The 15,675-nt window shown below is 43.3% G+C and overlaps 1 protein-coding gene across 6 annotated transcripts in view; it reads left to right on the forward strand.

The window, feature by feature from the left end:
* Positions 1–15,675, forward strand: part of CRACR2B (calcium release activated channel regulator 2B) — a 45,946-nt gene that overhangs the window by 28,417 nt on the left and 1,854 nt on the right. For 5 of the 6 annotated variants that reach the window (XM_061610049.1, XM_061610048.1, XM_061610052.1 and 2 more), the window contains exons 4-10: positions 2,421–2,532; positions 4,944–5,103; positions 6,415–6,561; positions 7,300–7,390; positions 7,570–7,662; positions 11,673–11,881; positions 13,457–13,528. In XM_061610049.1, the coding sequence (XP_061466033.1) occupies positions 2,421–2,532; positions 4,944–5,103; positions 6,415–6,561; positions 7,300–7,390; positions 7,570–7,662; positions 11,673–11,881; positions 13,457–13,528 (884 nt within the window). The remainder of the gene's footprint in view (positions 1–2,420; positions 2,533–4,943; positions 5,104–6,414; positions 6,562–7,299; positions 7,391–7,569; positions 7,663–11,672; positions 11,882–13,456; positions 13,529–15,675) is intronic. The other variant, XM_061610053.1, reaches the window with a different exon arrangement.

The following is a 15,675-nucleotide window of genomic DNA, read 5'->3' on the forward strand; positions in this document are numbered from 1 at the left end:
ACAAGGTGGTGGGGCCCCTCCCCCTCCCATATACAGAAGGTGACTGGAGTGGGAGCTGAATCTTATTTCAACACTTGTGCTTGGGGTAGCATCCTCCACTGCACCTGAAGGAGCAAGCCAGGTTTGGAGGGGAGCAGGAGCAGCCACATGGCAATAGAGGAGAATGGCTGGGGGCACAGGAGGAACAACCAGGGAATGCCACTGCTGCTGCCCAGCATTTGCTGCCTGAGGCAGTTCCCTCATTCCGCCTTAGTAGCAGGGCCGGTCCTGGTAAAAAAAATGTGTTTTTTTAACATGGTTGAACAACTGATCATGCACACGTGCATTTTGAAGCAGTACAGTCTTTGAACAGCTGTATTATGGGACTATTCTGAATGGGAAGACTGGGGTTCTTCCATGAGAATGCATCTCAGAAGGGAACTTGGCCACAAGGCATTTCCACGTCTTTAACTGTCCCTCTGGTCTGGTCAGCAGAGGTGTCTCTTCCCTTTGGCCCCTTACCTGACAGGAGTTTCTCCCTTCTCAGGGTAGCCCTAGACTAGTTGCCAGCAGCCCACGCCCTAGGCGAACCATGCAATTGGTGCCCCAACCCCAAGGGCAAGTCTAGGCGGAGGTTTTTTTTGTAATCTGGGAAACATTTTGTCCCTATGTTTCATGTAATGTTTTTTAAGCATATTTATTTAAACAGAGGCATAATTATTCATTTGTTTGTCCATCTGTCTGTCCACCCAATGTTTCTGAGATCAGATAAAATAAGAGACACAAATTTTCAGAATAGATTTGTACACAACAGCTAGGTGATATTTCAGTCTAATTTCAGATAAAAATGTATTTAAAATGTTGATTATAATTTTTACCACACTGGGGGGTTTGCCCCATGTGCCAACCCGCCCCCCCCACACACAGAGGGAGTCCCTAACAAGTTGTTTTCTCCTTCCCTTCCCTTTAGACCTTCTCCTGTGAAGAAGAGGGAGGCGGCCAACTGAGGCAAGTAACACAGGAACAGTGGGGAGTGGCCAGGGTGCTGCTTCAGCAATCATCTTGGTCTCTTCCCACTTCCGTCCTCCTTGCCTTCTGTTGGTGAGACTGTTGGAGGGGGGGAGCAGAATGGTTGATGAGGAGCCACCCTGGACTATCCTGTCTATTCCTCCATGGCTCACCCAGACTACCTCTCTCTCCCATCTTGCTTGCTCGACTGCCTGCCCACTGTCATAAGAACATAAGAAGAGCCTGCTGGATCAGGCCAGTGGCCCATCTAGTCCAGCATCCTGTTCTCACAGTGGCCAACCAGATGCCTGGGGGAAGCCCGCAAGCCTGTCATCTGACCTCGCTTGCCTTGTACCCTTGGCACACTTGCCTCACACCCAGCACCTCCTCCCGATCCCATAGAATGCTGCTGCCACACTGTGTGTTGGCTTACAAAAATATTATGTGTATAGAAATCCAAAATCATGTATTATGCTATCTATGGACCCTACCACAAAAGGGCTGCCATAGGTATGGCAGGGCCAGTCACAAAAAGGGTGCCATGGGGGGTTGAACAATCCCAATATTTACTATTTCAAGCAAAACATTCATTTCACAGAAGGCCTAAAAACAAGCAACTTGCCCATGCTGTCATGACAAAAGGACACTACCACCAGTAGAGTTTGTTTTGTGATTTTTTCCCCATTAGATTTATGGTGCTCAGGTTAGTGGGATTCTGAAAGAAAAGAGCTGGCAACAATGCCGACGTTCATGTGGCCCTTCCATGTGTGAGCCTCCCCTCATATGTGGGGCCTGGGACAATTGCCTTTTGTGCCCTCCCCTATAAGGCTCTGGTTAAAGCTGTTATTTTTCTTACTTTTCTTTTATGGACTACCTTATTTATTATAATTACCATTCATATTCTCTCTGTATGTGCACAGGAATTGAAATAAAGTCAGATTCGTTATTTCCGTCCCACTAGCAGTAGACATCACAAGGATTCTCACTAGCTACCCCTGCTCTCTTCCCTTTGTGCCCCCTCCCATTGGTCCCACAGCGCACAAGGGAAAAGGAGAGGGGGGATTGCTCTGTCAGGCAAGCAGGAATGTTTGTGCTGACAGAGCAGTCTTGCTAGTGCTACACAGAATTGAAATAATGACATCTTTGTTATTTTATTTATAGTTTTTGTTTGTATTTTTTTCCTCGCGTTTGGCACACACACACCCAACTCGGCACCACAGGCAACTGCCCAGTTCACCTGTACGGATGGGCCACCTCTGCTCCCTTCCTCAGGTCACCGTTGGTTTGCTCCGCATGCACCATCTAGGATGGCCGAGATTAAGAATTTGCTTAATCTTCGCATTTAGTAACAGTGGAGGCAGCTGGGAAAGTGGGATAAGAGGAAGTTTTTCTCATGATTATGATTGTCATTTCCTTTTTCCTTTTTTCCGCAGCGGCTACAAAGTGAACTCCCTCTCACTACTGAACAGCTGGAAGCTGTTTTTGACAGCCTAGAGCAAGACAATAATGGGTATCTCACACCCATCGAATTCAGTATGGGATTAGGTAAGAGAAACGACGGAGCGTGAAGGTCAGTGTGTATATGAAACAATGACTACCGATTAACTTGTACGTGGGTAATGCGTAGAACGTAAGTGGCTCCCCTCCTTGGACTCCTGGCAGTCTTGTATTAGGCAGTCAAAGCAGTGAACTGTGGAGAGTTTGAGGAATTCAGATAGTAAAGGGACCAGATTCAAGTTCATGCAATCCTTATTTTTGCTGGATATAAACTAAGCAAGGACTGTTTTGAAAATGGTGTGTGCCTTCTGTGGCTGTCTTTGTCTCACATATTGTCGAGCCTACCTGCAAAATGCAGTTCTCAGAGTGGTGAATTCCTATATACCATACCAAATTTCATGCTTGCAGTGCATGATTGTGGAATGCACACACACCCTGCTGGTGAGCGATGCTGAGGTGGGACTATCTCATGCTCCTCTCTCTCTCCCCTGCTCCCAACCCCCAAGGAGGCTTCTTCCAGCGCTTCTAGTTTAGTGCTTAAAGTACACTGCTCTCATGTGGACGTTGCACGGCAACGATCACAGAGAGATTCACCTGCGGCAAACTACAGCCCAAGCTGCTTTGCCAAGAATGAGCTGTGGGGAGGAGAGCAGAGGCTTTTCTGGCTTTTCTGTGGCCCTGTGCTGATTAGAGAAAGCCAAGTTCCTTTTTCTTCTTAAGAAAACAGCTTTAAGTCAACAGTTCCATGAATCTGATGTGAAGAGAGCTTTGATCCATAATCAGGAATGGGGAATTAGGCAAGAAGGCAATGACGGGCTCTTATTTGAACTGGAACACAGTCATGTTATGGTATGTTTTGTACAAACTGTTAAATGTCTTGGTGTCCTAAAGCTAGGCAGGCAACATCAGGACTTGACCTAGCCAAGATTGACAATGTGCAACTGTGCCAGTTCCTGGTCAAGTCCTGAATGGTTAACTCTTAAATGGACTCTTGCTTAATGGATCAAACCAGTGATGTGATTTTAAAACCTTGGGAGGGAAATAAATGTTTGTTCTGCTTATCCTTTGTATGGCCAGCCAATTGCAACCAGTAATAAAGCTGTCTTGTTAAACTGCGCTGTTTTGGATACAAGGGGGAAGTCAGCCCTGTGTTCTGATGCAAACAAATTGAAATTGTTTTGGGGAGAAGCCTGGAGCAATACTCATACCCTTCGTAGCAGCTTCCATGCACTTGGAGTCTAAGGCTTCAATGCTATACCCACTTACAATGCCAGATTTACTCGCAAGCTAAACTTAGAGCCTCAGATTATGGGGCCTGTAAATACTTTTTTTTTTACTGAATGTCAAGACTTTGATCTAAAAAAAAATGATGAGAGAAACAATGCATGTTGTAGTGCTCCTTCTATTTAGTAAGTATTAAACTGTGTGCGTAACTGCTCTTGTGTGGTTGTACATTAAAAGTTTCTAGATATGCTAAGTAAGAAATGATGAGGTATTTTCATTTAACAGTGTTTTGTATGCAAATAAGTTTATTATGAGATATATTTTAGTTTATTAGTTTTTAGTTGCATCTGTGCCTATGTACTGGTACATATGCAAATATTTTTTAAACTTTGTTATTTCTATTTTCATTGTCCTTCCTGTTAGAATAACGCACAGATTTTTTTTGGTAATGCTATATGGTCTCTTAAACTTGGCATAGTTTAGGGCCCTCATCGTGTCTTAATCCAGCCCTGTCCACTTACCTGGGAGTAAGCCCCATTAAATTCAATAGACATGTATAGGATTTCACAGTAAATGACTTGTTTAAGATCCAGGACTCAGTCCTAGAATCTGTTCTGAATGAAACAACCTTTGAATATTTGAAATAACAAAAGTGACATGGAATAAGGAAAAGTGCCTTTGAGCATGTAAAAGGTTTCCTTCTTTCACCACAGAATAACAGCTCAGTGGTTGAATTAAAGGTAGACTTAAGGGGTTCCAGTTCCTTTACCTTTTATGGTTACCCTGATTTAGCTAAAATTAGGAGGAGTCTGATAGGGTTTGTGGATTTCACTAAGGGCCTCCTACCTCTTCCCCCATAATTTGACGCAGCCCATAACTGGGATTAGAGGGCATTGTTTCCATGTCAGAAAGCGGAGCTTCACAACCATCTGTCTGTCTCTCTCAGAAATTAGCTAAAATTTGAGAAATAATCCAGTGTCAGAGGCACTGAATATCAATTGCTGAGGGGCACAAGTGGGGAGAGTGCTGTTGCATCCATGTTCTGCTTATGAGGTTCCCACTGGCATCTAGTTGGCTACTGTGAGAAGAGAATGCTGAACTTGTTGGCCTTTGGTCTAATCTAGCAGGGCTTTTGCGTTCTTAAATTTGGAGCGGGGCAAGAAATCTGGTTTGTTTAGGTTCTGTCCCTGTGCTATAAGCTGATCTCACCATCTTTTTTTCTTTCTCTCTGCCAGGGAAGTTCATAGGAATTAAGCAGTACCAAAGCTCTGGAAGTGCCAGACATGAGGAGACTTTTGAGTCAGGCTGGTCAGATGATTTGGACCAGGCAGATGATGAGGAGAAGAGGTTTTGCTCCATGCTAGAGCAGCTTGAAGCATCCCAGGTCTTTGAAGAGTAAGTTAGAACTCTCCAACCTGTGCTTGTTTTGCATTATGAAACAATTATGATTGCTGTTACCATCTTTAGGGAACTTGTTTTTCAAAAGCTTGCTTTGACCCTTTCTGTGATGTCCTCTTTGTTAAAATGCATGTGCATCCATTTTCCTGGCCTTTTCCACCAGAATGGGGTGGGAGGGGCTGTGGCCCTCCTGATATTGTTGGACTACAACTGCCATCATCCCTGGTCATTGGCCATTCCAGAGGGCGAGAGCCCTAGCTAGTATTCATACCATACTTCATTGCCCAACCATTTCTTATTTCATGTAGGCCAATTGGTACTAATGTGACTCTGTATCCAAAATGTTTATTATTTATTTATTTTTAAAATCCTTATTTAAATTTGTTTATTTTCAGCTGCCCTTTAGGGCCATGCTTCCAACATATAAAACAATATGTAAAAATCAAAACCTATCACGGTATCATAAAACAGTAGAAGTCCAACAGCAATACATTTATCAATAACAATCGTAGCTTAGTAGAAAACTATTTTGAATCAGATTTAAAACTACGGAGCCATATCTGTTAAAGAAAGGCAACACAAAACAAATGGATTTTTAAAGCCCATTGAAGGATTGCATTGATGGGACCATATATATCTTAGCTGAGATAGGCTTTCACAAATGAGTGGAGAAGGCCCTGCTCATTGTGCCTGCCAACGTAATTGCTCTCACTGGTAGGCATACAAACATGGTCTCTGAGGTTGACCTCTTAGTGTGGACAGGTCCTTCAAATAACCTAGTCCCAAACCATTTGAGGCTTTAAAGTTCAGTGCCAGCACTTTGAATTGGAGGATTATAAATTCCATGGTAACCAGGGCAACTGTTACCATTTTGGTGCATCATGCTCTGATCAGCCTCCCTCTAGCAGCGTTTAGTACCAGTTGAAGTTTCTGAACCATCTTCAGAGGCACCCCATGCAGAGCTCATCACAGTAGTCTAACCTGTATATCACTAGTGTGGGTAGGGGTAGAATAGTGGAAGGGGGAGGATTTGGGTTAGGAACATAATGAGGCACAGACAAAATCACACTGGGGGGAGATATCCTCCAACAGTGTGCCTGTTCAGAAGAACCTTGAGTTCTTAAGACATGAATTGCTTACTTACTCACCTCTTATTGCCTGGATTTCCCCATCACAGGAGGGGATGAATAGGAGGTTCAACTGTAAAACACTTTAAATAAGTTATTTACAGCCTGTTTGGTGCAAGGACTACACTTATCTATCAATCTCAAGCTGATACAGAGACTTTATTGTTTGTCTTTGCTGCAGTCAGAGCGAGGTTCAGGAGCTTTGGGCTCAACTCCGGAAAGAAAGACCAGAACTCTTGAGCAGTTTTGAAGAATTCCTCTTCCGCATTTCCTCGTTCATCAGGGACATACACCATGAGAAGGAATCCATGGAGCAGGCATTAAAACGGTAAGAACCTTCCAGACTGCATGGTAAAGAACACCACAGTTTGTTTCACTTGTCAGAAGACTGTAACCATTGGCTTCTCTCAGCATGCCAACAGGAATGGGCAGAAACTGGGAATAAGGTGGAAAGGATGTCTCCTTGGGGTTTGTGGATTCAAAAGATATAGGTGGAAGTGTCCAAATGCTTTCGGTGGGTAGCATTTTCTGTGCTAAATACTGGTAACAGGCAATTCCTGCCACAACAGAGGAATGGCTGGATTAAAATATGGGGATACGCTGAGGTCAAAATAGACTGATTACTTATGAGTCAAAGAAGACAAACATTTAACGATTTATTTGAAATGATTTTTCTGTTATTTTGTTTAACTCGAATCCAAGTCAAATGGTAATTGTCTCAATTTATAATAAGACACAGTGAATAAAACCTGTTACTTTATGCATGTTTTCTTCCTCTATGCATTCACTTCTGCAGCAAACATAGTTTAAGGTCTGTCCTGAAGCAGCATATGCAGTCTGGTTGGAAAGTTTCCCTTAGAAAATATTACCATGTGTAGCAATTCAAACCTCTCTGGCACCCCCTAGTGCCAGAGGGTTTTCATATCATACTCAAGTTCTGAAAAGTGAGCAGGCGCATCTCATGTTAGCTGGAATCTGTGTATTTTCTCTGAAAGGGGAATTCCCCTCCTCCAACTTTGTCTTTACACTATGTCTACTTTTCACACTTCATCCTTCTTGCTTTTAGGAGGGAGACAGACCATGACCGAGAAATTAGGTGCCTCTATGAAGAAATGGAGCAACAAATTAAAGCAGAAAGGGAACGGATGTTGTGCCAGGTAAATGCCATCCCTTCACCCTCAGGATGCATGAGCTGGACACTTAGCTCATTTGCTAAATCAATGAGCCATATCCTTGATTACACCTCTAATGTTTGCAAAGTGCTGGAGCCTTATTTTTATCCTGGACATAGGAGTTAAAACAACAACAACAACACCCATTCATCTGCTTTTTACAGGAGTCAATGAGGCATGAGAAGAGCAGCTTGCTTCAGAAAGAGCTGCTGAGCAAGGAACAAGAATTTGAGAAAATGCTGTACCGTCAGAAAGAGGTGACTTGGTGGGATGGATCCTTGTTCCTCTTTCCTGCAGCTGACGAAGAGGGAACTGACTTCACTGTTAAGATATCTGTGGAATCCAGCAAGAGAAATTCACATTTCATGCGTGCAGAGTTGATGCCAGTGTGCATCAGAGTCCCATCCCCATCTACATCACATTGCCCATATGGCTCCCATTGAAGTGCCTGGCTGTGTCTTTTTACACAGAAGTCATTAGTTGTTGCAGATGCACAGGGCTAGAGCTGGATTAGGGCAGTAGTGTCTGAAATGCCACCTCACTACCAGCTTCTGCTGGTTCCTGTTGGGGTTCCAAGAGAAGCCAGTGCCACAGCCCTCGTGTTAGTGAGATGGGCTATGCTGCATTCTCTACCATTCAGTAACATGCAGTCTAGAAACTGCTTGAGCAGTGACTGACGGTTTCACTTTCGCAAATCATGGGAAGTTGAAGTCCTCAAGTGATGAATTATATATGTGGGAGTGCTCCAATACATAAACTATTTAGTGAAGGGAAATTCTCCTCACTGTGTTTTCCTTTGGCATCAGCAAGAGTAAAAATTAATTGGAGTAGATTAATAAGTAGGCATGACAAACTCAAAGCTTGCATGCATTAACTGTTGGGGAAATAACACCCTGCAATATGGGGGGGGGGAAATGTAGAGGGGCTCCTTGTCCCCAGCATAGGCCCTGCCTATGATTATTTATCTCTCTAGCCTTGTTACTCACTGACTTAAGGAACACGGAAGAACTTCCTTGATATCACACGAACATAAGAATCCTGCTGGATCAGCCCAGAGACCTTTCTAGTCCAGCATCCTGTTTCCCACAGTGGCCAGCCAAATGCCTCTGAAAAGCCCACAAGCAAGGCGCATGTATTCCCTAGCAACTGATGCTCAGGCACACATGCTGCTTCTGATCCTGAAGGCAGTACTGAGCTATCATGATTAGCAGCTATTGATAGCCTTGTCTTCCATGAATGTGTCTAATCCCCTTTTAAAGCCAATCAAGCTGGCTGCCATCACATTATGTAGGGGTGAATTCTATAGCTTACCTAAGCACTGTGTGAAGAAGTACTTCTTTTTTGTCTGTCTTGAATCTCCTGTTACTCACCTTCATTGGATGGTGTTGGATTCATGTATTATGAGGGAGAGAAAAATTATCTTCACTTTGTCCATGCCATACGTTATTTTATTCAACTCTAGCTTGTCCCTCCTTCACTCTCCTTTTTTCTCCCTAAGCTAAAAAGCCCCCAAACGTTGTAACCTTTTCTTGTAGAGGAGTTGCTCCAGCCCATCAATAATTTTGGGTGCCTTTTTTTGTACCTTGAGATTCATCTACATCGTCTTGACACAGCAAGCGTTACAAAATTGTTCCTGTCATCTGAGTCAATTGTGCTGTGCCAGGTTTCTTCCAGGATGAACCTTCATTTATTAGGGCCAATTTAGCTTGCTGTCCTGCTTGCAAAATGCACTCTGTCCTCCTTTAACCTCCAAGGCCCACAACCTTGGAATGATTCCAGCACCATTCATGTTTTAGCTCCAGCCAGATGACTCCACCTTCACCAACGCAAGGAAGGCCATCTGCTCTGTTTGCGCATGATGTTTATCGTGCAGTTACATCCTCTTATAGGAATGTAGTTGAGAGATAACATGGCATAGTTTGCATAACTCTTGTGTCAGTATATTTGCTCTGAGTTGTTTAAAAATTGAAGAGCATTTAGGGTAAAACATCAGAGAAGAGATTAACTAATCTGTAATGAGAGCTTTCTCAATTCATTTTGTGACTGGGTTCTTCTGGGGCACTTAGCCCCTTTTCTGTCTTTATTGGGGGGGCTGGAGGAGGGGGAAAAAGCTTATGTGCCTTGTTGGTTAGAGCAGGTGTGGAGAACCTTTGACCTCCAGATGTTGCTGAACTACAGTTCCCATAAATTGTATCCCATCTGGCCATAGACCATACTTGCTGGGGCTGATGGGAGTTGTAGTACAGCAACATCTGGAAGGCCAAAGGTTCCCCATTCCTGGGTTAGAGAACTGGATTTGAACCAGCTTAAAATCCTGTCTTGGTACCTGGTGGCCTGGGGCTATTTATCTTTCAGCCATCGTTCCCCACCACTACTGGAGGATTTTGATTGCAGGATTGTTCAGTCTAAAGGTTACAGTTTGCATGCTAGATATGTTATCTAAATTATAACATTGGTTTCTGGAAGCTGTGATGTTTAGCTGGAGTAAATCTGTTTTGGCTTTGCTAACTTCAAGATGAGGACTTGCAGATGAGGGTCTTTGCTCCTAAATGCTACCTGCTTCAAGGCCTCGGATTATTTTGGTCAGCTCCAAGTTTGAAATGAAGCACAGGAGGCTTAAGGTGATCTCTTGGGGGGGACACTCTAACTGGAGCCTTTTGCATCCTGTAAGTAATGGTGATCCAACGTGCTTGTGTTGTGCCTGTGAAACAGGTGTTTTCCTTTGGTCTCTCTTAATGTCACAGAAATGCTTGGTAGACTAGGATTGGAAAAGCACAGGTGGTTGGGCAGAAGAGAGGAAGGTCAAGAGTAGATGGAGCCAAAGCCAATGACAGCTGGAGCCAGCTAATTCTAAGTTTTTCCCCATCATTCTCCTTGCTGAATTGTACAAGGGTAAAACTGAGACTAAGGAGGAGAACTCTTGACAGCCGCTGCCTTCTGGATTGGTTGTAAGAAGGCAGGCTGGTTGAGGGCAGACAGAGGCTGGTGGGGCAGTGCCCTGTTTGCCCTAACAGATCAGCCTCCACTGCACTGCAGATAATTAGCATTTGTATTGCAAGGTCCATGGATGACGTTAGCCAAATTAAACTGTGTGTGAGCTTTCAAATGATGATTTCTCAGACTAGTTACGCGTGTTGGTTATAGTTTGTGATAAGTGCAGCTAGCTTGTAGTGGCCTGTTATAGCTGACAAATGTGAGGCAGAAGACAAAAGAGCACTCCGTATTAAAGGATTTTTTTTTAAAGTCCACCTTTAAAATCTTTCAGTGCCACATGTAGGTTAGGACAGGTGAAGGGAGTCTCTGGCCCTCCAGGTGTTGCTGAATTACAACTCTCCTGAGCCCTAAGAAGCATGGCCAATGGCCAAGGATGTTGGGAATTGTAGTTCAGCAACTTCTGGAGGGCCTAAGGTTCCCCATCTGGGTGAGGACCACAAAAGACCACATTAACTGAATAGAAATACAACTTGGTTGGGGGGAGCGTGGAGTTGCTTCACTGCTACTATTTTGATTTGTAGGTTGCTTTATATTCATCAGCATGATCTCTTTTTTACACAGTCCCCTAAAATAGGTTACTATATTCCAGTTTTGCAGATTTGGAGCTGAGAAGTCTGAAAGTCAGTTGCCAAAGTCTTCACAGTAAAACTGATGCTCTTAATTCAAAGTCCAGCTCTCTGGTTACGAGTTTACCATTGGAAATACTGATTATTCATATGAATTTCATTGGTAACTATGGAATCCCATAATCCGTGAGAGCCATTATAAAGAACAAGCCTTTCATAATAAACTGATATTTAAATGGGATCCTGGCAAATTTACCTCTTACTAAAGGCTTTCAATGCATTTACTATCCTGCATTGGTAAAATGCACATGCAAATGTAGTAATCTGGGTTTTGAGATGGAATAGAGTTCTGATTTCCCTACTCCTGGCTTTGAATTGCACTTGGCTTTTTGTGCTGAGTAATGTACACATGTCATAGAAAGGCTGTGATAGACCACACGGATGGTTACTTGTTTTGTGTCTCCTAGCCAGGAGCTGTTGGTCACAGCAGGGTCTGTGTTGGTCACAGGGGCTGTTGGTCACAGCTATCATATTGTTCTTGAATTGAATGCATTGCAGTTAAAACCAGATGTATTGGTGTGGTTTGTTTCCAGTTTAATTAAGTTTTTTTATCTCGCCTCCCATACAGCTCAAGACTGCTTTCAGGCACTGGCTACTAATTCCTTTGTATTTTTGGTATTTCAAACAGGTTCATTTTTATTTCTTAGAGTTTGTTTGCTGTTTTTAAGCTGGAACATCAGTTACAGTCCCAGAACTCAGAGCAGCTGGAGATGCGGGTGCAAAATGAGAGGCTACAGATTCTAAATGAAAATCTCCTGGATCAACTGGAGAGAAGCAAATGGGAGCTGGAAGTAGCCCGAGGTCACCTTCAGCAGCTGCAGAAAGAAGCTCAGCTGGAACAGGAACAGAAAGACAGGCATGTTGGGGTGGGGCTATAGAAATGTGCCAGTTGCTTTTGCAACATAGGGCCGGTTTGCTCCAATTAGCTAGTCGATGTAAATACTGAATGTAGAAATTAATAGTAACTATTTGCGGCTTTAGCAAATTGCCTGATCTGTAAGCACAAAAATCTTCTAGCTTACAGAGATAAGTAAAAGCATGGGAAAATACATGCTGTTCTCCTTCCTCTGCTGCAGTCTTACTTAATTTGTGGCCTTGAGCTGGTAATATGTTTCCTTTCCTCTTTCCTGGGGTAGGGATATAACAAGGCATCGATTTCCATTCTGCTCTGTACTCATTGTATGTAGCACTGTTTCAGTTTTGCTGCAGTTCGGCTTTCAACAAAAACTATATTATTCATCTCTCCATCTGGTGTGGCAAAATTTTGTGTAATTACATTGTCATTACATTATTCCACATAATTAATTCAGCGCAAAGGAAACACAATGCAAATTTGGGGTGGAGGGACATTGTCAATTATGTATCATTTGCAGACTGAAAACAATAACAGCAAATATTGATGGTGTTCACTGGATTGATTTCTGTTCCAGACATTGGACAAATAAGTGAGCATTAGCAATTTTTGTTCCCATTTCTGTCAGAATTCTCTGACATCCCTAGGGGTAGTCAATGTCATGCTTTCCAGATGTGGTTAGACTCCAACTCCCATCAGCCCCAGCTAACGTGGCTAATAGCCAGGGATTATGGAAAATGCAGCAATATCTGGAAGGTACCACATTGGCTGTCCCTGCTCTATGTAAACTAGTGATGAACATCTTTTCTTGGTTACTAGAAGACCGTGAAGGAATTGACTTGGATAGCAAGCTCTATAGCACTTCAATTTAAAAAGTCAATCCAAATCTTGTATTGTCAAAACTCATGGCTCCTAACAGTTTTAGAACAATCGATGCAGCAAATGTTATTAACGCTGATCTCCGTAGCAATCAATCTGTTCACAAATTTATGATGTCACTGCAAATTGGGCAACCTTTTGCTTTATTAGATTGTAAAGCTACTTTCTAATACTGATTTGGTCAAAAACATGTCTTCAATCAGAAACTGGGATATGAATTTGGATCTAATGTCTGCATAACAATAGCATCCCAACAAGTAGATCATCTATCACCTTTTCCACAGAGATACAAGGCCCCAACTGGTATGGTGTTTGAAAAAAATATCTAGAGACGTAATATTCATAGTCTGCATATATTCAACAAAAATAACACAAGCTAGCCTGATGGCTCATTTTTAACAGGAAAGGCTGCTTTGGGGAGGGAGCCATTGGGACCAGAGCTGTGATGACTGTGAAAAGAGTACATTTAATTTGGTCTCCAGCTGGGAATTTTGCTTAGAAGCCAAGAGTCTGACGTTTCGCATCAGCAGGTCACTCCCCCGTCGGTTCCTAACCCAGCCTTCATTTAATTAGCCCATCCTCCACACCTTAGTGATGCCAACAGCTTTAGCATTTTGACCATATTGTCAGTGCTTGCAGGGGACAAAACCTGTAATCCTTAATACGTTAAGCCCCCTTTCCCTTGCCTTTTAAATGCAGAGATGTATTCAGAGTCTCTAAGAATATGCAGAAAGAAAAACAAAGCCTCCTGAGACAACTGGAACTGCTCAGGTAAGGGGGAGCATCTTGAAATACTCTTTATCTATCTTGAAGGCTTGTTCATGTGTATAAGGAAGTATGAAATACTCTGGAATTAGAAAGCCCCTGGGTGTTTGCTTATTTATTAGATTTATATCCCGCCCTTCCTCCCAGTAGGAGCCCAGGGCGGCAAACAAAAGCATTAAAAACACTTTAAAATGTCATAGAAACAGACTTTAAAATATATTAAAACAAAACATTCTTAAAAACATTAAAACAAAACATTTTTAAAAAGCTTTAAAAACATCTTAAAAAAAAAACTTTAACAACATATTAAAAAACAATTCTGACACAGATGCCGACTGTGTGGGTGTTGGGCAACTTCGGGGAAGAACAAAATTAGGCAATTGATAGTGAGATCTATGATTCCCGCTGTTAAAAAAAAGGGGGGGGGAAAGGAATGACTGTGATTTGGATTGTAACTGCAATGCTGGGGGGGGAGTTAACCCTTTTGGAAGGGGATTTTCCTTTTTTGGGAGAGAATGGTACAGGGAAAAGAGAGCTTCAGGAGAGATTTTCATTAGAGGGACATGGCGAGTCGGCTCCAGAAGGTGGTGCTTGGGGAACATTGCTCGGCACCCTGGACTCTCCGGTATGGGGTTCCGCAGGGGTCAGTTCTGTCCTCCATGCTGTTCAACATCTACATGAAACCATTGGGTGTGGTCATCTGGAGCTTTGGAGTGCATTGCCATCAGTATGCTGATGACATGCAGCTCTATTTCTCCTTTTCATCTTCTTCAGGTGAGGCTGTCAATGTGCTGAACCAGTGCCTTGCTGCAACAATGGACTGGATGAGGGCTAATAAACTGAGGCTCTATCCAGACAAGGCTGAGATGTTGTTAGTGGGTGATTCTTGTGACTGGTTGGTGGATGTCCGACCTGTCCTAGATGGGGTTGCACTCCCCCTGAAGAAGCAGATTTGTAGCTTGGGGGTTTTCCTAGAACCATCTCTGTCACTTGAGGCTCAGGTAGCCTCGGTGGCACGGAGTGCCTTCTACCAACTTCGGTCGGTGGCCCAGCTACGTCCCTATCTGGAGAGGGATAACCTGGCTTCAGTTGTCCATGCTCTGGTAACCTCCAAGTTAGATTACTGCAATGCGCTCTATGTGGTGCTACCTTTGAAGACAGTTTGGAAACTGCAGCTTGTGCAAAATGCAGCAGCCAGATTGGTAACAGGGACCAGACGGTTCGAACATATAAAATCGATTCTGGCCCGCTTGCATTGGCTGCCTGTATGTTTCCAAGCTCAATTCAAGGTGCTGGTTTTAACCTATAAAGCCTTACACAGCTTGGGACCACAATACCTGATGGAACGCCTCTCCCGACACGAACCCACCTGTACATTACGCTCAACATTCAAGGTCCTTCTCTGGGTGCCTACTCTGAGGGAAGCTTGGAGGCTGGCAACAAGAGAGAGGGCCTTCTCAATGGTGGCCCCCAAATTCTGGAATGATCTCCTTGACAAGGTGCACCTGGCGCCAACACTGTTATCTTTTCAGCGCCAGGTTAAGACTTTCCTCTTCTCCCAGGCATTTTAGCATGTGTTTTTAAATTTTTAAAAAATGTGTTTTTAAATTTGTATATTTGATTTAATGTTTTAATTGTTGTAAACTGCCCAGAGAGCTTCGGCTACAGGGCAGTATACAAATGGAATGAATCAATCAACCAATCAATCAATCAATAACCTGTGGAAGATTCAGTCAGGGGGACTCCTGACATTACATCTAGCTTGGCCCTTAATATCTTGCTATTCTGTGCTGATATTGCAGTTGTGTCTTTGCACAAGAGAAAACACTGAGTATACGATGCCTGGTCTCAGTGAAACAGAAGAAGGGTTGTTTGCCCAGGAGAACTAACCTGAGGGTGGGAGACTGGGGTGGGGTGGCAGAATACTAGGAAACATGTTGATTTACAAGTTCATGCCCCAGGGACATAACTGCATTAAGAAGAACAATATAATTCAACCTTGTAACTGAGGAATGATGGTTCATTATGTAAACTCTTAGAGTTGAGTTGTGGGAAGGCAGAGTCCACTCTCAAGTGTTATTCTTTGGTCCAGGCTATTCATTATCCCAGGACCAGATCTGTGACCAGCACCCAGGCTGTGTGGTCGCTCTTCT

Source organism: Rhineura floridana, chromosome 2 (genome assembly GCF_030035675.1).
Source record: "Rhineura floridana isolate rRhiFlo1 chromosome 2, rRhiFlo1.hap2, whole genome shotgun sequence".
Lineage (NCBI taxonomy): Eukaryota > Metazoa > Chordata > Lepidosauria > Squamata > Rhineuridae > Rhineura > Rhineura floridana.